Source organism: Pygocentrus nattereri, chromosome 10 (assembly GCF_015220715.1).
Source record: "Pygocentrus nattereri isolate fPygNat1 chromosome 10, fPygNat1.pri, whole genome shotgun sequence".
In the NCBI taxonomy this organism is placed as follows: Eukaryota; Metazoa; Chordata; class Actinopteri; order Characiformes; family Serrasalmidae; genus Pygocentrus; species Pygocentrus nattereri.
Window position 1 is genome coordinate 28,925,695 of NC_051220.1, and position 25,431 is coordinate 28,951,125.

General features: G+C 38.8%; 1 protein-coding gene across 3 annotated transcripts in view; it reads left to right on the top strand.

The window, feature by feature from the left end:
• Positions 1-239: 239 nt before the first annotated feature.
• Positions 240-25,431, top strand: part of sash1b (SAM and SH3 domain containing 1b) — an 89,334-nt gene continuing 64,142 nt past the window's right edge. For 2 of the 3 annotated variants that reach the window (XM_017699915.2, XM_017699917.2), the window contains exon 1: positions 254-1,411. In XM_017699915.2, coding sequence (XP_017555404.1) covers positions 914-1,411 — 498 coding nt within the window. In that variant the 5' untranslated portion in view covers positions 254-913. Of the gene's footprint in view, positions 1,412-25,431 lie in introns of all 3 variants that reach the window. The other variant, XM_017699916.2, reaches the window with a different exon arrangement.

The window sequence follows — 25,431 nt, forward strand, 5'->3', positions numbered from 1 at the left end:
AGTAGTATTCTGAATAGAAAACCTCTTTGTGAGGCATGTAAACGCAGGCTAAACATTTTAGAAAGTAAAAGCAGTCGAAGAGGTCAGTGAAGCCTACCAGCCCCGTCTCTTAAACGCAGATGGTTGTTTTTGACTGGTTTTGTCAGTAATTGGGGCTTGAGGCTCATTGAGGCTGTTGCAGCTCCACCTGCACCTTCTTGCGCGGCCTGCAGGTGGCGCCGAACGCGAAAAATGTAATACGAAAATCGGCTTTACGTAGCGATGAGTTGAGGAGCAGAAACACAGAGAGGGGGAATTTCAATTTAGCGACGAGTGAGCAAGAGAGCACAATCGGTGGCGGCTGCTTTCTTCTGGAGAGCAGAGGGAAGAGGGCGAGCATGGTTTTCTCCAGCAGGGCTGTGTGGGAGCTGCGGTGAAGAAGCAGTGAAGCCCTCAGGATGGTGAAAATCACCGAGGAACAACTTAAGCTGCAGAGCCGCACGTTCACTCACACCTTCGAAACACTAGCGAGCTGAAGCACTGAGTGGTGGAGGAAATTCGCCCGAGTCGAACTGGAGAACTTATTTACCCGCTACTGCGACCAAGACTAAACCTTCACGTTTAGAAGTTTCCACAAAGTACTAACGCTGGTTTTAAGGTGGGGACGTTTGTGTTTAAAGTTTGCAATTTTGTATTTAACATGTAGATGAACGATATGTTACTGCACTTTAAGTCCATGTTATGATTCACAAGTGCCATGAACTCGTTTTCAGTGCTTTTGGAAGAACACTTTACTTCCAGAGATCTACCTATTAGACCTGTAGGCTTCAGGTTAGCTTTGCAGAGAGGCTGGCAGTTGAACAGAGGATGGTGAGGAGAATGCAGAACCATCATCAGAACTGATACATGGACTTATTGGTGTAATTTTGGAAGGATGAGCAGCGGCCCCACTATAGTCTACGAGTGGTTGAAGACCCTCCAGCTTTGCCAGTATGTTGAAGCGTTTGTGGATAATGGCTACGATGACTTGGAAGTGTGTAAACAGATAGGGGACCCTGACCTGGATGCCATCGGAGTGTTCATCCCTCATCACCGGCAAAAGGTTCTCCGTGCGGTTAAGAGGCTGAGAGATGAGGACAAGAAGGTGGCACCTGGACTTTACTTCACCTTAGAACCACTTCCAGGTGTCTCCAGTGTAGGTCTACACTCCTCCCAACTGTGTGACCCTACACCCAATGGCTCAAAGTCATGGATCTCGCCTGCATGGGAAAGACCAGGACTGAACCCAAGCTTTGGACTGTCCAATAACAATCTAATTCTTGAACAATCTATGGATCCAGTGACTTACCCCAAACTCAAACTGAAGATTCTGATACGGGACAAGCTTGTCAAGGATGGAATCGACCTGAGTAAGCCCCCCTACTCATTTAAGGTGTGTATAAGCCCATATCATTGTGTGCCTGTTGTAGTAGCCCATCAGTTAAACCAAAAAATACAATACCCACAAAGCCTCCTGGCTGGATCATTAACATGGTGGTTCACTCATTTGGCTACCTGTGTTTTGCAGTCATTTAGCCACTGTTTAAATCACGTTCAAGATTTTGATCAAGTCCTGCTAAAGGTGTTGCAAAATGTGGTCCGATGTAAAAGATTGCCTCATTTCTCAACAACCAGTTACAGGAGACTAGATGTGTAGAGAGCTATGCAGTCATCCAATACCACACCTGCTGGTATACTTGGTCCATAAATGCAAGGTTTTTGTACATCTTTTAGCATATCTTATATGCTGCTGCATGCATATACCTAGGTTTTGGCTGTGTGCAAGACAAATGTCTAGTCATAGGCTGGAGGTATTAGACAGTCTAAATTGTGGCCATTATTCATTAGTGGACTCTGGGGTTTTAAGAGCTGCATTGGCTCGGCCCTAATCAATAACCTGGAGGACAAAGACAATAATCCATTAAGCACATTTACTACTGACGGTACAGAGATTCACAACATGGTTAAGACAATGAGGGCTTAATGAATAGCCTACTGAGTTGCAGTAAAGTCATTTTTTTCTGAGAGGCCTAGTTGAAAAAATCTAGCCTGACTAATCGGCTGTACTGTTTGGTTAATTTACTTGTGCAAATGTGTCTTGAACTATTAGAAGTAATATAAAGCAAATTTGGAAAATATTTTAGGCTGTATTCTTGTGCCTGTTGTTTGTTAACCTAAAGCTACTGTCTTATTATTATGATATGAAAGGCATGTCAAATAACCAGACATAATGCAATTATGCTTTTATCTCAGACCCAGAGCCTAAGGACCCATTAGCTATTTATGTTCACCCGAAACTCATCACTTTAGTGAGTGGGCTAAATAAACCATTGCCTTTTAAATGATATCAACCTGTAGCAGCCTACTCTTCACTGACTGCGTGTCATGCTGCAAGGCTGAACTGTCAATGGACTCATCCCATGCTTTTGTTCACAGCCAGAGCTGTGCCCATGCTGGGCTTCTTATCAGTGCATTTATCTGAGTGGCTGGTCTCTGGTGACAGATGGCTGTGAATGGCTTCATTGGGGTTTGAGCGCAGCCCAGAGAGCCACTTAAACCTCACATGGGATGCCAAAGACACCCAAAACTCATCAGTCCTCATTATCACCTCAATTTGCATTTGTTAGGAGTAGCTCATGTCTCAAGCGCTTTATCCGCTTCATTGATTTGCGTTCTGTTTCGTAAGCTTTTGTGGTTCGAGGCCTCACATTTTAACTGTATTCTGCACCACACAAAAGGATTAACTGAGATGGCTAATCTAAAGACACTTTGCTGTATTTTGACAGCTTGACTTGATTTGTTGATATTGTTCAAAGATGCAGCATTATGAGTGTATTCTGTAGGTTTGTAGGTAATACAAGCAGAAGAATGGAGGTTCTGTTTTATGTCTTTTTGGATAGAGCTTGGCAGTGGGAACTTGACTCTAAATGCTCTATGCTCTTTCAGTATCCTCCTGTCATAGTGGGTAAATGTAGGAGATTGGCCTAACCTGCATTAATCATGAGCAGATGGAAGTTCTTATTGGTGTCCTTGAATACAAAAGCTCCACTAGCTACGCATCGCCCTCTCTTCAGAAAGCTTTAGTAAAGCTGAAGTGCGTGTCACGGCGAATGAATCGTTTATGGCCCGGGTTTATAGCTTCTCACGTCTTCTATTTAAAGAGCTAGCATGTGGCAAAAGGAGAGGGAGATAGGAGAGAGAATACATCAGCTATAGCTGTCCTTCCTTTTCATGTCATTAGCCACTAATAAAAAAAAATGTTATCTGGAAGGGAAGTCTAAATATTAATATTTGACAAAAAATTTGATTAACACCATTCTGACGTGCTATTGTAACATTCTTGTCTCTTTGTTCCCTGTGTTTAGTATAAAGCTATCCGGCTGTTTGGCAGCATTTTAGGACTCACACAGGCCTCGTCTCACTGGACCATCTCATTCTGAGTCTCCACAAGGTGACTCAGACCAACAAAACTACTCTCAGGCGATTGTTTAAAGAGGAATTCTACTGTGTTTTTTTTTCTAAATTTCTGCATACTTAAATGCTTACAATGTATACACAGTCATTCAGAGTTGTTTGATGCGAAATGCTCTTTTCTAGAGAAACTTACTGAGTCAGAATTGCTCACAGTGGTGATGTTAGGATTCAAATGTCTGAAGAATTTATCCCTTTAAAAGGTCCCTCGCAGAAAATTACTACTTAAAATGGTTACAAAAACACTGCCTGATGCCTGAGACATTTTTACAGTAGCTTTGAAATAAGACTTTGGCCTGAAATGTATTATTTTAATGCATTCATGATGGAGACGTACATGCAGGATGTTGTAAGGTAAAATGGTACTCCAAGAGAGTACATTTTGTTCAGAATCACCAGTAATTTTTATACATGTAAAAAGATGTGTAGGTTCACTGGTGGCTTTGGTTAGTAAGTATGATGGCTATACTTACATTGGAGGCATTGCAACCTCTGTTTCTTATCACCAACATTGCAAATAATTGCAGTTGGTAAGTTTCTCTACATCAAACTGTTATGAATAATTATGATTACATCTGAACTAGGGCTGAACAATTAATTGCTTTTATATTGAAATTGTGATATGAAAGTGCAAATGGCAAGAGGTGCTATTTTAATTATATTCAACATTATTCACTGTTACATGTTATTCAAGTTTTAAGTGGGGAAATTTAACCTAAAAACACAGAACATGACAATTGACAGTTTGGCAAGCTACCTTCAGCATTCCAGCCTCAAGCTTGAAGGAATAGATGTGCTGGTCTTCTTGAGGAAAAAAAAAATTGTTTTTAAGTCACAGTCGCAATATTGGTCAGAAAAATCATTTAGATACTCCCCCAAAATTCATCCCTTATCTCATTGAATTATCAGGGAATTTTGAAAAAATTGTGGAATTCCCCTTGGAGAATGTAGTGGATGTGTGATTGGTGTAATGTAGTGGGTAACACCTCTGCTTTCTGACCTGTAGACTGGGTTTTGGTCCCACGCCTGGGGAAGCATTCTACACTATTCCAGACCGTGGGCAAGATTTGTAACACTACTTTTGCCTACCTGTAAAATGATCAAATTGTAAGTCACTCTGGATAAGAGCGTCTGCCAAATGCCGTGAATGTATTGGATGCTTGTCAGATTTAAAATGTGTGTAATTTGATCATGAATCAAGACAATCAAGACTGCATGAAGGTCTGTGTTTTGTTGCATCTGTGAGTTCATTCTCTTCATTCAACATATCTGAGCTTTAGCAGAACCTCTCCTCATGTTACTGTGTACCTCCAGAAAGAAGCCTTGGACTTTGACACATATTGACAGTAACAGTGAAATACATACTATAGTCTAACCAAGCTTTTATGCAGCCTGAAGTTCAAAATGTTCCTCTGTATATTCTCAGTAGTCCTAATGTGTGTTTGTTGAATTTGTAAGCCACGGGTTCCTGTTGAGGGTGTTCAGTAAACAGTGATTTTGGAGCCGTCTGGACTGTCAGTGTGCTGAGCTGGAGTAACAGAGACTGATAAATCACAGAACGCAGTGTGGTGGTGTTGGTTTGCAGTCAGGAGTCTTGTCTGATTTTTCCCTCATTGTACTAAGCAAACCCTTTCTCAAATTCTGCTGCTTAGGCATTGAATGATCATTATTATAGATAATCAGCAACAGTCCTTGCTGGTTGTGGCCTGAGGCCAAAAAACAGGATTAACTCTGTAAAGCTTCATACTCTTCCTACTGAGTATTCTGAAACAGAAATACCTTGTGCACACTCAACGCTGTATAATGTTCATGAAAGATTCAGACTCTACAAACTGCAAAGTGCAGGAGAAGCACTTTGTGACTCACGGCTGACCTTTTATTTCATTCAGACTAAGGGAGGCGGATTGCTTTGAGTACGTCTGGAACATTTCACGTTCTGATTTTCTCAGGTTTTTGCATGGCGGTTGGAGCAGAGCAGTTTTAGAAAGTGGCTTAGAGTAAGTCTTCTAGGGACAAATCACTAAACGTTTTGACCTAATGTGGTGTCTTAGCTTGTTCTTATATCTGAATGAATATGTTTCCCTGTCAGTTTTGGCCAAAGAACAGCTTGGCAGCAGAAATGGGAAGCACTTTTAGACCCTCTCTGTGCTGTCATAAATGTTTTTTTTCTGAAAGGCTCTGACAGCCTGATGGTCTGTGGTTTACAGAGGGCTTTTTTTTTCATGGGCTAACCTCCTTTGAGAGGACCTCTGTTGAAAGCAGTGGAACAACAGAGTACATGTAGCATTTAGTTAAAACTCTCCTTTTCTTCACTGAGTCATGTCTAAACAATTTCTGGTCAGGACAGCTTCAGGTAACTGTTGAGTACATGAACAAACCATGAGATCATGTCCAGACTTTGACTTTCATAGCTGTCGTTATTTAATTATACTGTATATCCTAATTTTGCAACAGATTAATTGTGTTGGATTTTTTTTTCCAGTAAAACATTTTCCAGAACACTATGACATTACTCATGTTACGATGGAATGATGATGCTCCACATACATGCTATAGTAGACAGTTCTTTCTGACCCACAGATGTCATATTGTGATTGTTGACAAGGCTTTTTGGTTAATAACTAACTGATAATGTGAGTTTAGAGCATGCTTCAGTGATGGAGACCCAATATGACTGAATAAATTAGACTGCACTGAGAATAAATTAGACTGCACTGAGAATAAATTAGACTCTATATACTGTGTTAAATTCCATTTAGATAATCCACTAAGAAGTTCAGCTGTAGGTCAGTATGCGCAAGCTGCTTCAGACAAAAGTTGCAGGAGACTGATCATTACTTTTCAGTCATTCATTCAATGTTTGCCCTATAATATCTTTCCCATCAACAGCAGATGTGCTTAAATGTACAGTGTCAGAATGCATTTGTTTTTCTTTGCCAGACTGAGTTCCTAATTAAATAAGCCCTGGGGTATTACAAAAGAAACAAGTAGTGTTTTTTCCTTGTTTTTCACTTGCCAGTTACACATTACTGGGTTGCTTGTGAGCACATAGCTTAGTTTTTAAGTGGGAAAACATTTCCACTCAGGAGAGAACTATAGTGAGTGTGCTTTTCATTGTTTGTCCAGAGCTCAGTTACCTTGTTGTTGTCAGAATTTATATTAAGTATGGCAGAAAGAATCAAAAACCTCTGTCAGAAATGTCACCATGGTTGTTTTTTTTTTTTTTTTGTACCTAGACATTAGAAAGGCCCAAAAAGCGCAATATGTAGTTCTTTCCTGTTATTTTCTTAAGTTAGAAGATTGTTGTTTCCTGATGATGGGCTTCAACAGGCAGAACTTTTCATTTTATTTCTCACAGACATTGTATATTTACTTCTCAAATGAAAACAGCAGCTCACGTTATATCCATTTGACTTTTTCAGTTTAATAGTCATGCAAATTGCGCGTGCCTTTCATCTGTCCTTGGTTTTGGAAATCTGCTAGATAAGGCTTGTGGTCAGGGCTGTTTGAGCAGCCTTGTGATGAAGAATTCAGAAGAAAACACTCGTAATTAGAGTGAACTTTGTTTGAAGAGTATCAGTAGTATTTATTTAATGTAAAACAGAGCAACACATCATTCAGCCATGCTGTGCCTTTTGACTGGTTAATGCTGAGTTGAAAAAGATGCATTGTTTTCAGTAAGGGGCACCATGATCACTCTGCAGAAATGTGACCAGTACTTCTTTGTTTATACGGTCCCACAGGTATAACATGTATCAAGCGTGCTTTGTTCCTTAACTTATTAAGCTGAGTTTGAGCTTCAGGCTGTGCATATGGACCAACACCTAATCAGTGCAGTCCACGCAATGTATTACATAGGGATGCAGTGATATGAGAGTTCAGGGCTAAAGCCAATATATTTTTCATGTGCATGTTTCCTGATGCCAATATGTTGAACTTACATCTCCATGGATTAGCATTATAGACAAATACAGCTAACATTTTAAGTGTCTGACCTTTACAACTGCACAATGAACAGTAATCTAGCATCACTTTCTGCTTTCTGTACTTTCTGCTCTTCATCAAGTATCAGTTTGAAATATTAGTCAAATGCAAGCATCTGTCTGATTCCAGTATTTGTTAAGCAGTTTCTGCCAATATCGATCTGACTCTGATATCATACATGGCTAAAATGACATTTTCTAATTTCAAGAGTAGCCTTTAGATGATTTTAAATGGTGCCAGACCTCTACACTATAATTTCTATAAATTGCAGTGTTGGTGCAATTTAGTATGGAGTTTGTGAGATGCATATTGATATTTGCCGATGTTACTAAGACAATCGCATACACTCTTGCAATCAAGGTAATTCATCAATTCTTTTTGCCAGTCTACATTTACATATACTATAAGGTCGTTATTTTCTGCTCACACTACACATTACTGTATATTTCTTATACTGTGAGACTGGGATGTGCTTATCATTATTTTGTCTGAGCAAAAACTTGTATTTTCAAAATGATGAAATTTTTATCTTTTAATAGAAGTTAATGTAATGAAATTTAGTTTCTATTGGTCCATTCACCTTTAAATTAGTGTTAAAGCCAGCTGTAGTTTCCAAATCATGTGAAAAAGTAAGAAATGACAAAAATGGACAATACATGATTTATCGATCTAAATGCATATGGGTCATTTTGTTGTCTTTTTGTCGAGTTGTCTGCGTGCAGACGGAGAGGATTTAGATCTCATTAATGCAAATGCTTTAGAGGGGCAAACACAGCTGTCCACCCAACTGCTGCCTCTGCTGAGTGGGCAAGGATGCTCTAAAATGCACGACTCATGTGACCAAAAAAAAATATACAGCCCAGGCCTGAAATAACCCCTCCCCCCCAAAGCACTGACTTTATATAATTGAAAACATCAATGAATTTCATGGTCTGTGGATGTAAAATGAGGGCAGACATTTTTAAGCACAGTAATTGCAGATTCTATTAGGAGTCTTATAATGAACAGGGGAGAGACTTGCCATGTTAGCAGAAAAAGAGCCTGTAGGAGAATAGTGTCCTTTCAGTTTAACATCTACTTTGTTTAGTCGTTTGAAAAGTGATCCTGTGTATGCTGTTATTTGTGGGACAGCACAGCTTTTCCATTTAAGTGGAGTGTCTGAGGGAATATGTGAGAGTGTGAAAACTGCTAATTATCTCCTTAGTACTGACAGGTCGCTCTATCATGAAGTAACCACTGGATGTGAGCTGGCAGACAGCCATGAAGGCCAGCATTGGGATGTGGCCCACATCAGCCAACGCAGAATCGTCTCAGAAGTAATGGGCTCTAATGCTAAGCTCATGCCAAATCCACTGTTAATTCCCAGCCTTGCCATGCAACACAGCTATTACACTGGCCAGAACTGGCACTCTGCCTATTTTCTTTCAGTCCTTATCATTAAACAAGCTATGAAAACCAGGGATGGACAATATAGCAATTTTTCAAAATCTAGAGTAGTCATGCAGCAAACCACATCACTTTTCTCCCACTCTGTTGATCCTTATGGAGCGTGTTGTTAAAGTGCAAGCAGTATGCAGAGTCGTAGACCATTTCCGAGGCAAAAGGTGGCCTACTATTGTTTCTTGGCGTGTAGCACAATATGTTACCAATCCTCATTTCAAGAATCTGATTGGTCAACGCTCAGCTCAGTCACATAAACTTTGATCAGAGTGAGAGTGATCTGTGGCCGATTGCACCAGCTGTGCACAAGTTCAGATGTAGACTAGTTGTAGCGTAAGTGTTTACTAAGTTCAGGTTTATACGTTACTAAATCCAAATGAGTTGCACCATACACTAGTTTTAACATTGAGATTAGTAGTTACTAAATATTTACACCTTCTTCTCTGAAGGTGTAAGTTTTTGAGAAACCATGAGAAACCACATAGAAAGCATAATAAGAACAAAGACATGGTTTTTTTAACTAAGCTAAAAATTAGAAACTCTATACACTGTGATTTTGAAGCTCTAATCATTGCTCTGGTTTCCACTCCAATCATGAAGCTAAACACCCACAGCTCCAGTTCAGAGAAACATCTAAACTGAGGCTGCTGTTGTGTCGGTTAGCCAGAGAGAGTTGTTTAAAAGCTGCATATTTGGTTGTCTAAGGAAATATTAAAGAATATATATAGAATGGCTATAGAAAATTAGTTTTATTCAATTTACACATGCACATTGTTCTCTTCTATGCTGGATATTTTTTCCTTAGAAAAGTCAGAGCAGCTGTCTTCACGTTTTCATAGCAGCAGCTTTAGTGAACATGTTCTAAACTCTTATTTAAGAACATGTCATCACTATGTTAAAGCAACATGCACATGAATTAGTTGTTACTAGTTAAAACATGACTTATGGATTAGCAAAAGAATTGTTTGAAACCAGCTAGTGTTGACTCAGAACATAGTAAAGGCTTTATGCCTAAACTTAAGTATAAAGTTACGCAAGCCTGGTACAATCCAGTCCAGGCGAACATGGTGGGCATGAGCAGTTTGATATGTAGCTTTCTGAAAACTCACCATTTGCTGTTTTCTTCAATTTTGAAAATACTGGAGCTCAGCTCAGTCTGTTGAGGCTTTTGTTTGTCTGTTATTACTAATGATGTTATAATGATGTTACTTATATCCCTTAACAAAAAAGGAGGTTTAATCTGCATGAAATGTTGTGGTGAAGAGTTTGGGCATAAATCTGTCATCAACAGCCCTGGGTGCATAATGGTGGGAATTGATGGTTTGGCTGATTTGTCAATATTAGTAGGAGATCTAGTAGAATCTCTTGAAGAACTTGTAGCCTTACATCATTGGTCATTTGAAAGCTATATTTTTGTTCTTAAAGAAGAACTGTGGGTTCAGAAGAGAATTTGAAAAAAATTACAGAAGGGAAGCCTGTTCCCTTTTGACATGCCACTTGTTAGTCGGTGTGGCTTTTTGGATAAGATAAAAGTTAAGAACACTATCAAAAACAAAGTATATTGATTTCCCTCATACTGTGCTGCATTGAATCCAATTAAACCAACTGTGTCTTTTTGATGAAGTTGGTCAGTGTGCTGGATAATATCCACTACATGATCATGATGATGATAAATATTCATATTGCCCAGCCCTACCTGTAAGAGTTACCGGTGTCTTTTGGAAATGTGGCTCTGTTGGAAGTCACTTTGCAGTTTTTTCAGAAATAATCTGTGTTAGCACATTGAAATGTGAAATGCTCTCTCTCTCCTGAGTTCATGTCAGGAGCTTGCTTTCCTCTAGCCGGTGTGATTTTTGCTCTTGACGTTAAGCGCATGAGACAGTGTGCACATTCAGCAGAGATGACAAGCCAGCACAATGCCCGTAATGTGCTTTTCCGCCGAATTCACATGTAAATATTTGTCTTTGTCACTTCGAGGCGAGGCTCTGGGGAAGTGTCTTGTCATACAAAACCCCTGATGTGACCAATTCCTGCTGTTGCCGCCAAAACAATGGCCTGCTCTGTCGCCCGCACTGTACCAGGCGCTTTGAGCGGGAACAATCAGGTTTCCCTCACGGCTCTTCTGGAGACGGCTGACCTGCTCTGCTCCTCCTCTCTCCACCGTCAGGACGAGCTGGAGCTGCAGCAGTCGGCTTTAGGCAGTAGGGGCCCTGAATAAAGTTGAATAGGCTTTGTGCAGCCTCAGCTCCACGCTGACAGCTGCCTCTGTCATTGTAACGGCTGGCTGTGTGCTGAGATTTAAAGTTCCTTTTATGCAGTTTCTGACTCCAGATCCATTTTGTTGGAGGGCTCTGGTGATATTGTGTTATTTTGTCACAATAAGCTTCACTTGCATTGTATAATGTAAAGCCTCCTTGTTAACTACCTTTTAAAGTTTGTTGAAACTCAGTCAGAAGTTATAACTGTCTCAGCTTTGTGAAAGGTTTTTTAAAAGCCAATCAAAACAGCCATATCATGCCGGAGACAGCATGATACTACTTTTTATTTCCCGATACCGATATTGGAACCTTGAGTTTTAGCTAACGTGGATTCAGTTTTACAAACTACTAACCTTTTAAAATGAGCTGTTTTTTATTGAAGCACTTCACTTAAGATGAATGTTTAAAAGTAGGCTATCATGCTCAACTACTCAAACACTGTACTACTCAAGTGGAAGAAATACACACAGATAAAAAATCACATCACACAATCTGAGGTTGTGCTATTTCAGGATAATTTGATTATAGGATCAGACCAGATTCATTAGTTTTTCCCTGACATCTGAGCTAGCATTTTTGGCTGATATCTTCCCATTACAGATACCTACTAATACTTCATGGGTACACAAAAAGCTGGTTGTGCCTGCATTTGTTCTGCTCTGTTAGCTAGCTGTATCGTGATCTACAAAGCCAAGTTGTTCATTTTCCCCTCTTTTGATATAAAAATAATAAAAAGATTCAAAAATACATCTAAACACATCTAACCAGACAATATGATGTTGCTAATTATACTTTTTTTTTCTTTTCTTCTTTTTTTTTTTTTAAACTTGCTTTATGTGTGGAAACAAAGTGCAACAAGTGTACTTGAATGTTTGACCATGTAAAGCCAGGCCTATACAATTATAGAACCTGTAAATAACATTTTTCATGGTCTTTATTGAGACATTACTTTTTTTCTTAATGGATTTTTTTTCTTTTCAGACTCGCAAACCTCAGAAAAACGTCTTGAAGCATATTGTGTATTCTGAAAATCTTCAAGTATCCTAATATGATATTTTTGCCATGTCACTGACCCCTTGGTCTAACATCAATCTTGGCAGCAAAGAAAAAACTTTTTCCTGTTTCTCTTTTCAGGTGGCACTAAGCTGCAGTGCTGCCACTCCTGAGTCAATTTGATTTATAATAGTCCACCTTTGATGAATACTGACCAAACATTTAGCAGCTCCTCATTGACATCACTTTGCTACAATGCAGAGGCTTTTGATGTAAAGGAAGTGCTATAGTAAAATTGTACGCACAGAGAGTAGTCTTTAATGTAATAACCTTGCCTGTGGTGTGAAGGACACGGCTGCAGTTGAGGTGTGTACTCTAACACTTTCGGCTCACATTTGCAGCCAGTTCTCTCACATCACTGTGGCAAAGGCGTGAAAGAGTGAAAGAATCTGTTTTGTCCGACACTTATTTCTCACACCTTTTCATCCTTACAGCCTTGGCTGAGTGTCTCAGAAATGGCCTGATTTTATTGGAAAACCAGAGAAAGACAGACAAAGAGTGTCAAAAGTGATGTGGCAAAAAATATAGAGTCACGAAACATTTTCTTGATGCACAGTATAGGCTACATCACGTTTTTCTGAGGCTTGAGATGGAATAGACACAACAGTGCTGTCACATTAGAATTGCTATATTTGCCAAACTTTTGTCAACTGGACACACAGTTAGAGTTTTGAAGAACGTTTCCAACCTAATTATTAACTCTATTCTGAATAGAGTTCTGATAGAATACTGTTAACAGACAGCATGTAACATGTTATCTAGTGGTTTTTAAGTGGTCATGATTGGTTAGAAGCCAAAATATTGCTAAACTGGCAAGAATCTTCTTTATAATCTTCCAAGAGCCATTCAAATTATGTATATGTGTAGTTAAACCATGTGATTCATGAAAGACAATGAAAGGACTATAATTTGTGTAATGTCAGCACTTTTTTTTCACATTATTGTGATATTCGTTGATATCAATTATCAGTCCAAGGCTAATCAAGATGAGGATGCAAATGCTGGAGTATTCCTTTAAACTTGGGTTTAATTTTTTTTTTTTTTTTTTTTAAACTTGTGTCCCATATTGTATAAAACTGTGTGTGTGTGTGTGTGTGTGTGTGTGTGTTTGTTCTTATGGGGGATGTGCTCTCACACATCTTAGCCATCTCATGTGCTCTCATCCTGCTGGTTAAACCACGTAACCATGGCAACACAAATGCCTGAGGGTCTCTCTATTATTTAGCCTGAGGGCTGGCAGATTGTGCTGTTGTACTGGTGGAGCCCTGGTCTTTCTCCCTGGTGATGACTGGGATTAGGACTATTACTTTAGCGGAGGTCCATACACAGTTTAGCTGATCTCTGACGGTACGTTTGCTTTTGAGATTGGCTGGACCATGTCTGGCAGGGCTAGCTTCAGCGCATATGAACAATTTGGACGAAAGGCAGTTTTCAAATCTGCGATTGTCAGAACCTTTCAATTCTCACAGTGAGGGACCTGCATACACATCTCCTCCAATCACTTTCCTCACTGGAAGCTAAGTCTGGCTAAATGGAGTCCGTCTGGCAGGCAGACGGGCCTGTCTCACACCTCCACAGCGCAGGAGACCTCAGCCAGCCACCTGGCCTCTTCAGCTTCCCCCCCACCACTAACTTCCACACCTCTCCACTGAAGGAAGACCCCTATTCTCACATCTTGAACCGATTTGTCTCCCCCCCATTGTTTTTCCAATTTGATGATTGTGTCTATCTTGTCATTTGGAACAGAAAAATGCTGCTCTTTCGTTTTCATTTTCATGTGCTCTCAGTTTAAAGCATGTGCTGTCAGTACAGTGCTGTAACTAGAATGAACTGGAATTTCTTTGTGTTTGTTTTTTTCAGTGCTTGAATGAGAGTTTAGAAATGGATCTCGTCTGAGTTTGGCTGTATTTAAGAAAAGCTGGAGCTGAGCTCAGATTACTGTTATAATTTTATTTTAAACTTATAAAACACCTACTATCACAACATTCATGACAGTACTAACAAACAAACAACATATAAAACTAAACAAAAACTATTCATTTTCAGAAAATGGGGCAAAACTACAACTGTTAGTAAACCATTGAAATGTAAATTAAATTAGATTTCAAAACTGAAATACATTGAACGCTAAATACATTTTAAAACTCAAATATGCCTGATATGGTGCAGGCCAGTATTTTAACAGAAACATTTTTCCCTCTTTTAAATTCTAAAAAAAAAAATCTAATTTGCACAGCTTTGCCCTTAACCCAAACACAGCCAATCAGCCAAGTCTTGCTTGGTGTTTTAAGTTTGCTCATTAATTTTTTTAATTGTGTTCTTGAACTGCGAGGCTAATGTAGCTAAGTGAAGAATATAGCTTATACCTCACTAATTAATCTGTATGCCTAAATGATAACACATTTGTTTTAAACTACACTACGTTTTTAAGTAATTAAAAAAAAAGACAAATAGACTTGAATAGATACTAATAGATAGATGATACCGTTGTCTATAAAAGTGAACAAACTTCACATAGACTAAAACGGTATTAGTAGCAGCAGTAGCCAAAATTTTCATGCTGAAGTCCATTCATTCAGTTTTATATCCTAGTTTGAGGCATGTGCGTGATTCAGACATGCCTCTTGTTTGATACTAATTGCTGTGCTGTAATCTACTAGTAGTTAGCTACATTACACTTATAGCTCTGGTGTAAAAGTAAAGAAGCAAACTTAAGACATGAACTGTGTCTTGGCTGACTGACTATTTTTTTCAGTAAGAGGGGAAATTGTATAAACTTAATTTTTCACCAAACGATTTGTTTTTAATATTCAACATAGGAACATTTCATTAAAAATACATAACAATGTCTGTTATTTACATGCAAATGTTTTTCAAGAAGCAGACATTAAAGCTGTTGTTCGTATTTGAAAGTTTCCATGATGTTTAACATCCTGGCAGGGAGGATGTGTCTGTTTGCTGTGCATCTCATTTCCAGCCACTAAAGGGATGTATTGGGAGCTTTTTAATGGGGGTGTTGGGTTTAAGAGAGATTTGCACGGCTGGTCCATATAAAATAAAAGGACAAGAACGGCTATGGGTTGGGGGGCGAGTGGGTTAGGGTTGGGAGATTTTTACTCAGATGTTGTCTGCAGGGTTAGAATGGCTACCCAGCAAAGACCACTCAAGAGATTAATATGACATTGGGGCCTCAGAGCAAGGACTGTGTTGGACTGCTTATACTAACCTTTCACAGCTGCTCTGCACATCATTCTGAGAAAATAAGCACTGAGCACTGGGATGAGCCTTGTTTGCTAGAGGCATTGTGTACAAAGCACTGACAGAATGTCAAAACTGTTTATTAATCCTCATGAAGATTGATTGTTAGAGCCAATCTCAGCATCTCTCAGAGTCAAATATTATACAATATTTTGTGAAGAACCTGGTTTTGTCAAGATTTATATTATGTTGCCTCATTTGAATAAATTGTCAAATCATACTTGGTGAAGCATGCAATACTGCAAAATAAATGCATGTATGAATAAATTATTAATGTCATATCAAAATATCATAACTTTTTTCATCAAATTTTTTTCATAATTTTTTTTTCATGTGAAAATGCCAGCTGCTGTTTACATCGTGTGGAAATTATGCTATTTTTAATCTGCATTCCTATCCAGGCATGTACTGTCTCTGTACTTCAGAACTGAAAATCCTCTCCTTATCCTGCTGTTACTGTTAAGCACTTCCACTTGTCTCCTTCCAGTCATCTCCATTCCCTGAACCCTCTCTGAAACATCCTGTAGCCTTTCTGCTCTCAAACAATGCTCGAGCAGGTCCTAGAGTCCAGGCGCTGTGCAATGAATTTCAATCAGCGCAGAAGAATGGCTGTGCCTGCTGCCACATCACAGCCACATGCTAGTCACAGGGCTTCCTAATTGAGCCTGAAAGACTTGAAAAGAAAGGCGTTCCTGTGCTTTGTTCTTCAAGGGCCTCAGAGCACTATGGAGGGCCGTAATTTGTGGTACCTCAGGGAACGAGTGGGTTGCAAAACTTGTGTGGTAATGTCGTTAGAGCATAACAAAGGAAGGCATGTACCTGTGACAGTGTGTGAATGGGGTGTGTGTGTGGTACTTGATTATATGGTTAATAACCGTATGGCAGCATTGGTGTCACACCGTGACATTGAGTTTCAGTGCTTGATAGATCATGATCATTTTTTTTATCTTAAAAGGTTTTGCTATCCCTAAGCAGTAGTTTGTTTGTTTTTTTTTTTGTTTGTTTTTTTTTGCATGTCACTTGCATCCGATTGTTTTGAAAGAACCATTCAAAATATGTGAAACCTAGTTCCCGACCTGTATATTAGTGACTGAAGTTGTTGACCTTCAGTATTATCAGTATTGCTGAAAACATCACTGATAATTAGCGATTCAAACTCACAATCTTAATAGGCCAAAACTGTAGACAGGTGGTACCTCCCACCTGAGGGTTCGCCCAATTTAAATATAAAATAGAACAAAAATATGTAAAATGTGTCTAAACCTAACCTTTAGAAAGAGAGTAGCATAACACTCATTAAGAGAACTAATGAAAAATAATTAAAACTACAAATAGTAATGGACTCCACCCAATTGCGCAGTATTTCTATTATTTAAGACTGTGGGTTTCAGCTGATTATTTGAAATCAAGAAGTGTAACAATTGGGCACTGACAGTTATATCTAATGAAAAATTAGCTAATGTTTGGTTGTTGGAATTTTTACATCCTTAAAATCAATATAAAAGTAGACTGCAGTATTTAAAAACAGATTTCCACATCTAAACTGCCAAACAATCCTATTATTTTTATATATATAAGAAGGTTTACTGATTGGTGGTGTGGGAGCTCACCAATTCACTGCATTGAACAAATGAGGGGAAAAATCAGAACTAGATAAACTAAGCAAGAAAACGGCTCAGTGACAGCTAAGAATAAGACGCATCACAGAGTGCATTTAATTTCTTTCACTCCAACACCAGTCACATAAATTTGTGCTCTCAGATTTGCTGGATCCAAGTCTGTGCTGTGGCACATTTGGCCTACTAACAAATCTATGGTTAGCATAGTCAAAATGTTGCAGCCTTAAACACTACGCATTTGATTTTGGCTTTCTGGCACTCCAACACCAGTCACCTGAATTAATACTATCAGATGTCCTCTAAATGGGTGTTATTGTAGCTTCAGTTCTCTGTAACCAAGCTTGTGCTGTGGTATGTTTGGCCTGCTAACAAAGCTAGCCTTAGCTAAGCCAAAACGCTACAACCCAACAACCCTGAATGTGTTTGATTTCCACTTTGTCACTCTAAAACCAGCCACTCAACTTTTGCTCTCTACTCTTGTTTCAGCAGAGCAATGGTTAGGCAGAATCATACCTTTACTGTGATGTGTGGCACTGTCTGGGTCTGTACTGCTAAGCTAGCTTTAAGTTAGCTCATCAAGCTACAGTTCCAAAAACTATGGAACATGTTTAGTTTTGCCTTTCTTTCTCTTCAAAGCAAGATGCTTGAATTCACTCCCTCAGATTTGAATTGCTGTCATCCAAACTTTTTTCAGTGCTTTAGTTGGCTTTAGTCAAGCCTGTTCTATGGTGAACAGAGCTGTTTTTTTTCCATGTTATCATACCTTCCCCGCCTGGTTATGAAAGAAGTATTCACTGCCCAACCGTAGGTCTGGCTTTAAGAAAAATGAAATTTTTTTTCTTTACTTAAATAAATAGTAAATTTCCTTTCTGTAAAGACATGCAGTCAGGCCAGTTGGAGATACCAAATTGCCTGTCCTGAGTGTTTCCTGCCTTTCAGCCAGTGAGCGCTTGGTTAGGCTTCAGCACCCCCTGTGACCCAGGATAAACGGTTTAGAAGAATGAAAGAATGAAAAGAATGAACGTATTTATGTGTGGATGTATGTATTTATGTATTGTGCCCAGCACTGTATCTGAGTGTGCGCATGTAAGCATGTATGCTTTGGGCTTGTTGTGGTTGGTTATGCGGGTTAATGCGGTTCACTGTGTATCAAGTGCCTGCCCCTCACGTTCCTCTCATTCATCTCCCACACTCCAGCAATGCCCTCACCACCTGTCTCACACAGCCACCCGGGGTTAGAGAAAGGCCTATCTGCTGCCTTTCACTAACCTTGGTCATGTTCTTACACTCAGATTCTGGCCAGAGCTATTTTTATATGGTGTTGCAGGCCATATCAGCAGAATGAGTCTTCCAACAGAGTAGAGATGCTTCAGGAGTCAGGGCCATCAGTGCACTGGGGGATAAACACTTTTAGGCCATTGGAGTACTGCATGCCTACAGGTTCTGTTTTGATTTATTTATGCCTCAGTGCTGTATTTGGCTCATGCTTTTACAGAACTTTCATTTAAAACTTTATGAAAGGAAAAAGTATTTATTATTATTATTATTATTACTATTTTTGTTGTCATTATTTCCATAAGTACATCTGCTGATAACATCACTAATGATACCTCTAGCATCTGCAAAGGTACTTACCGAGACACGTACTTTTACTACTGCAACTACTACTACAACTACTATTGCTAATAATAATAATAATGATAATAATAATAATTTTCTTTGTGTCATTTTAAGAGACTTAAAAATGGATACTAAAACAGTGATAGCATTAAATAAAAGAACGTAACAGTGCAGTAATGTAGTGATTGTAGTTTATTGTCATCTTTACTTTAGCCATAAAAGTGTAATTGTGTACTGTAATAGTAAAGAACAGTATTGCAAATATCACACAAACTTTGCTATCCACTGTCATGATGTCTGTAGCAGCTTAGCTTAGCCTGATTGTTGGAGAGCTTGACAGTATTTTCCCTGCACGTTTTGATGCAGTGGTCTGAGGATGGCCTAAAATGTTCTAAAATGGCCTGTGGCTGGCTTTTTGTGCAGGCATGATACCCGCTCATGTTTGACCAGTGCAGCTCAACAGACGTGTTTCTAGGACAGTCTCATGTTAGGTACAATAGATTTTTTATTAAAGGGGGTTCATGTTGTGGAAAACTGAATTTGCCTTACTTTTATGAAATATAAGAGTTTGATATAGTATGTAAACATTGTGAAAGTTTCAAACTTCTGTCCATAGTATCAATTTATGAAAACTAAACTGCAATGTCTTTTTAATTCACTGTTTCTATGATTTCACGATAACCAACACATATAGGCTATATATATTCAGCAATTCAGCCTACAGTAGTTTAGCTCTACCCATGCTGAAGTTATAAGGAATGTTTCAGCCTAAACTGCTTTTTGAAAGAGCCAAAATGGCAGCCAATCAGAATAGAGCTAATTTACATAGTCAAAAGTAAGTTGCCAAAACACCCTGTGTAATTCTAAAGGAATAAACAAGTTGGAAAATGGACATGTAAAAATTATTTTAATAATTTTGGGTACAATATAGGGAAATGTTTCAAAGTTTAGTTGTGTTCGTGTGTGGGAATACTCATGTCTTGCTATTGTTAGCATGAAATGAAATAAAAATAATAAGTATTTATAAGTTTTTCAAAAAACTAGCAGTAAATTAGTTTTTACCATCACTGGGAGTTGTTACCATTTTTTAAAGTCATTAATCATTTTTGGGGCTTTTGGTGCTTATTTTAGTGGGCTGGTGCCGTTAAATCAATCTGAGTAGTGTATTATTAGAGATCTGTAGAATCAGGATTTGTACACTTAGTATATGTAAAAAAAAAAATTCAAATGTTATCTTCAGAATTGAAAATCAAACCTGAAAATGTGTGAACAATGCTATTTTAACTTGCAGCCTGTTTTGCCTTTTGTATGAGAGGTCATGGTAAACTGTTTGTGTATTAGCAGTCGAACATGCGGAGGATTTATGGAATTCAGAGTGTCATTTGCTGAGAGGCCTTTTGCAGGCTCCTTATCTAAAACACATGTGATCAGAAGAAAACATTGGTCTGTATTACTTTTATGTTTATTCACTTTTTCATCCTAAGCCTGTTGCAATCACTGAAATGACCAATGATTCTTAAGTGTGAAAGTACCTACAATAGAATGGTATTTTAAATAATGCTATATTTCATCTCAGATTGGAGTACACAAGATGCGTTATACACTTACACATGTTTAGAATTTGGCAGAGAAGTCATTGCTGTCATGCCTGGAGGAGAGGAGAATCGATCATATTATTTTATCACCCAATATTTATTAGAAACAGCTTTCGGAGGCCCTTTGTTAGCTTCTGCTAAGCTTCTCCTGTGTTACAGGCAGAGAGTAAAACAGATGTGTCACATGATGAAGGCTGGGAGCAGATGATGAAGAGCTCTGACTGCTTGCAGATGGTATGAATTCGGATGGTGTACACTGTCCTGACATACTTGTGAAGCTGTTTCTGGTTTTGTAGAGAAGCACAGAATTTCTACATTAAATTGTAAGGCTATAAGCACACTCACTAAGGCACATAAATCTTTTACAGTGCCAGCTAGAATACTGTCTTTCTCTGAAGGCAACCTTTAGCAAGCTATTTCATGAAGAGTACTGACTGATAGGATTATTGTATATCCATTGTGGTTTTTTTTTCAGTTTATGATATCACTATAGTAGAAACACCAATATTATGAATTACATATTTCAAATTTAATGAAAATATTGGGCAATTACACAGCAAGCATAGTGTACTCAATCAGCACATATATTGCTAATTTCATGGTAAACTGTTTTTTATATATATAAATTGAACAGTTGTTGTAGTACATAAATATTGATAGTTTTAAAATGTATCATTCACTTGTCAGTCAGTACAATCCATAACTGAATACTAAGCTTCAAAAACAGCCTGATATGAATGCATTGTGTTTGTGATTTCATGAAAACCAATGCATTTACATATATCTGCCCATCAGGCGTACAGCAGTTTGGTCCTGCTCTTTCACGTTGAAGTTATAAGGAGTATTTCCTCCCAGGCTGCTTTTTGGATGAGGCATGATACAAGACAGCCAGTCATGTACATATTTGCATGTGCTGGAATATTCATAGTCTTGTTTTTAGTTAGAGGATCCTCTAAACCAGACGGAGCTAGTGCTGGCAGGATCTCGTTCCACAGCAGCCTCTGACCTTTTGGCTAGCTAAGCTGCTTGTTATTTATCATGTTTAATGATTTTAAGTAAATAAATAAATTTTATATATTTTGTCTTGTCACCAGGTCAAACAACATTGATCCACTATCAGTTGATGTGCTTGCTGTCACAAATTACAAGTGTATTTATTTTATGAAACTCTTTGTGTTGAAGCCTTTGAAATTTGCTCATTTCCCTTGCTGTCAAGTCATTTTTTATATCTCCAGCCAGGCCTTTGCTTCTTCTCATTTTGAAGTTACTGTGTGAGAGCATATGCATTTAAATTGGTGGTGTAAACGCAGTAAAAATGCTCATACAATTTTAACATATCTTTTAAACACGGCCCCATTATGTCATCACGTCAATGGTGGGCTTCAGTAAGAGATGCCAGTATGCACTGAATTGGTAATGAATTGCTGTTATTGCATTCTGCTGAGACACTTTCCTCTTGATCTCCAGTCTGCAGTGCATTTCATGTGTTGATCTGAAGAGCAGTGAAAGTGTGGGGGGTTGGGTGGTCTCATCATAAAAGGCAAGTGGTAGATTCATATGTGAGGCAGCGGGAAAAGCAGCGGATTGCTCCCTCATGTGCATTATAAACCAGCATTTATTAATATAACCTGCAGTTTTATAGAGTGTTTCAGTGTAGTTTGTAAGGTGCTGTGAGTTTATAAGGCTGCCGTGTAGGTAATGGTGCTGACATGAATGCCCTGGATGATGCACTGGACTTCAGGACAGGTCACAGGAGAGTGGTAGGCAGTCTATTGCTGTTGTTTACAAGCTGTACTCACGTCTTCCCTTCCTGCATGACATTTTCCTCTCAACACGTGAGAGTTGAGTTGTATATAAAAGCAGATGCATTGAGATCTTGGATCAATAGCCAGCACCTCAGTTGTTTGAGTTAGAAATAAGGCCCAACTGATATCAACATTTTGTGACCGATACTGATTTTAAGGGGCTTAAAATCTTGATGACTGATAAATTGGTTCAAGTAATTTAATATTAATCGAATAATGTTAAAGCAATAATGTGACAGAAAATTTAATTTACATGACTTTGTACTCGCCCCCAAAATGCAGTTGATCAGCCACGAAGATTTGGATGTTTCACGTCCAAATTTGTCTACTTCGGTTTAGAACTGCTGGTGTTGGATGTGAGTAGTCACCCAAGCAGATTGTGCTTCAAATTATGTAATTTAAGCCGTAAGCTACATACGCTTGTTTTAAAAACAGTGCATTCATACATTGGCATTGATAGATCTTATTTACACTTTGAAACTAAATTAATTTAGATGATAACCTAATTTTAATGTCCCACTTTTTGGTACTATTACACCTTTAAACCCTATTAGACTGGAGCACACATGTGTTGTCAAACATCAGTATGCTGGTATGAATGGTAAATACCTAAGGCTTGCTTACTGTAGGAGTTAGCAGTTACATATTCAATTACGATACACCTACGATAATAAGGAGCAGAACGCACTCTACCTTAGCTAGCGCCTTGCAGCAAGTTCACCACCAGGCTACTTTTGTACCTGGACTTGGCGGTAGGTCTAGGGGGTCACTCTATACCACATTAACTTGTCTGCATGATCTGAATTAAGAATTGGATGTGGCTTGAGTGGTTTGAGGTTTTGGGGATGTTTGTGGAGTGGGGTCATGGCGTGGGGTCATGGGGGCCAGTTTAGCTTTCCAGAATTTTCAGTGGTTGTATTGATTTTTGTTAATTAACTCTTATTTTTCAATTGTGCTCTTCACAGAAAGGTATTTATGTTCTACATCCTGATACCAACGCTGATACTTGGATTAGCAGTTTTGCAGAAGTAAATCTTCAGTCTGTTACAACATAAAAAGCCACTAAATATCAGTGCTTTATGAGTAGGATTTTCACTGATCCAGATAAATCTGTAAGACTTAAACATCGAGTGACGGTATCAGCCAGCCACTGCTTTGGTTTGCCTATAATTACAATCCAGATCACAGTTCTATTTATGTAGAATTGTGATCACAGGTTCACACCTGAAAATAGCTATTGTGTTGAATCCTTGCCTTCAATTACAGGTCCTACTTACCAGCAAAGATGAAATTGAAAGAAAAGAAAGAAGGGGAACTTAAGGCCTGATAAGAGCTTTGTTTCCCTTGAATGTTAGATATGTAACAGACTTCACTTCAGAATGATCACGTTGTAGATTGATGCCTCTTTTCCTCCAGCTGCCCTGCTCTCTGATTCTGCAGGTCATGTGATAGATGCTTATCACGGTATACTAATGCAGGGTGACGGTGAGGAAGGAGAGAATGTCTCAGATGTAATGTGACACTGGCTCAGGCATCCGCCGCAGCTTAAACCTCAGATTCAGCCCATCTGCGTGACGCTCTGGCTAGTGTCGTGTGCTGGGCTGCAGGCCAGTGATTTTAACTTTCATTAGATATCTCTGCTGAATGTGTATGCTGTGACAGGAACCCATCAATGTCAGCCTTAATCTTTTTCTTCTTCAGTTTTCATCTTCATATGCCCTTTGCTTTTATGACAAGGGATTGCAGGGGATTGTACAGCTTTGTTAGTTTCATACAATATATTTAAGTGATGACATTCACTGATCTATGAAATATTTTGTCCATTTTTGTAGAGAAAAGCATGTTGTGCAGTGTTGGAAACCACATAAGCAAGTCTTTTTCAGATTACTTAAAGGAAACACTTTAAAAAAAATCTTCATAATTCAGCTGTTGAGATGTAAACAAAGTCTAGATAAACTTACTCAGAAATTGTTTACAACAGTGCTGATATGAACTAGCAGTTATGATTTTAATGCTGATGATGGTAAAATAATGGTAAAACATTATTATTCTTTTTTGCCTTACAAAAATATATTTTAGGCCAAAAGTTTTATTTCAAAACGATCATAAAACAAAAAATACTCCTTCACATATTGTCTATAAAGTTGACCTGCACTGTGCACTCTACTTAATAAACTTCATTAGCTGAAAATATGTGAAATGTTTTGTCTTTTAATGCACTTGTATAAGAACGAGGATCTCCATAAAAGTTTCAAATAATTTGAGCTTAAACTTACCAGTGTGGAACACTGATATTTCAGACAGCCTATGCCATATCAGTTGTGACCAGTCTAATTTATAATATGTCACAACATGTGTTTTAAAGTGGTTTGTGATGAGAAGAATCAATCCCTAAACCTCAGCAAAAGTGACCCGATGTTCCTCTTTAGCAGAGTGCATGCCATACCAGCCCTTCACGCTTGCATGTTCCTCTTACACAGGGTATTTGAGTCAGCACAGTGTAGATGCCTGTTTTCTTCCTCACATGTCACATTTATTGCCCAGTTGTTGGAGTGCACAGATGTTGCATTCTGAGACTTTGCCCAGAGATGGGCTGTCCTCATCCACACACTCCCAGGCTTCCCGATGACACCATACACAGCTGTTCCCCAAAGGCATGCGAGAAATAGCTACATGAGCAAAAAGCCAGAGGTCAGGATGTCAACATGTATGTGCTTGAAATGCAGCAAAGCTTTTTAATGCTTATCCAGTTAGATCTAGGTTCCAATTTCTACATTTTATAAATGTTTGTGTATTAGTAACTGTAGAAGTTTACATGAAAAATATTAGATTTAAACATTAGTGGCTCAACACGTGGTACAGTAGCACTGTTTCCTCACAGCAAGAAGGGCCTGGGTTTGTTTCCCAGCTGAATGACCGGGGTCCTTTCTGTATGGAGTTTGCCTGTTCTTCCTTTGTCTGCATGGGTTTTCTCCAGGTGTTCCAGTTTCCTCTCACAGTCCAAAGACATGTAGTCAGGCCAACTGGTAAAACTAAATTGCCCTTATGTGTGAATGTGTATGTCTGTGTGTCTGCCCTGTAATGGACTGGTGACCTGTCCAGGGTGTTTCCTGTCTTCCACCCAGGGAGCGCTTAGATAGACTCCAGCACCCCCTGTGACCCAGGAGGACATGCTGCTTAGATGATGAATGAATGGATGAAGGAATAAGTATTGGTCCACAATTCCCATATTGGTACATCCCTAATTGTTTTTTTATGGTTTGCTGTCATTATGGGATATTTTCGGCTGCAAAACGATCAAAGCTTTATT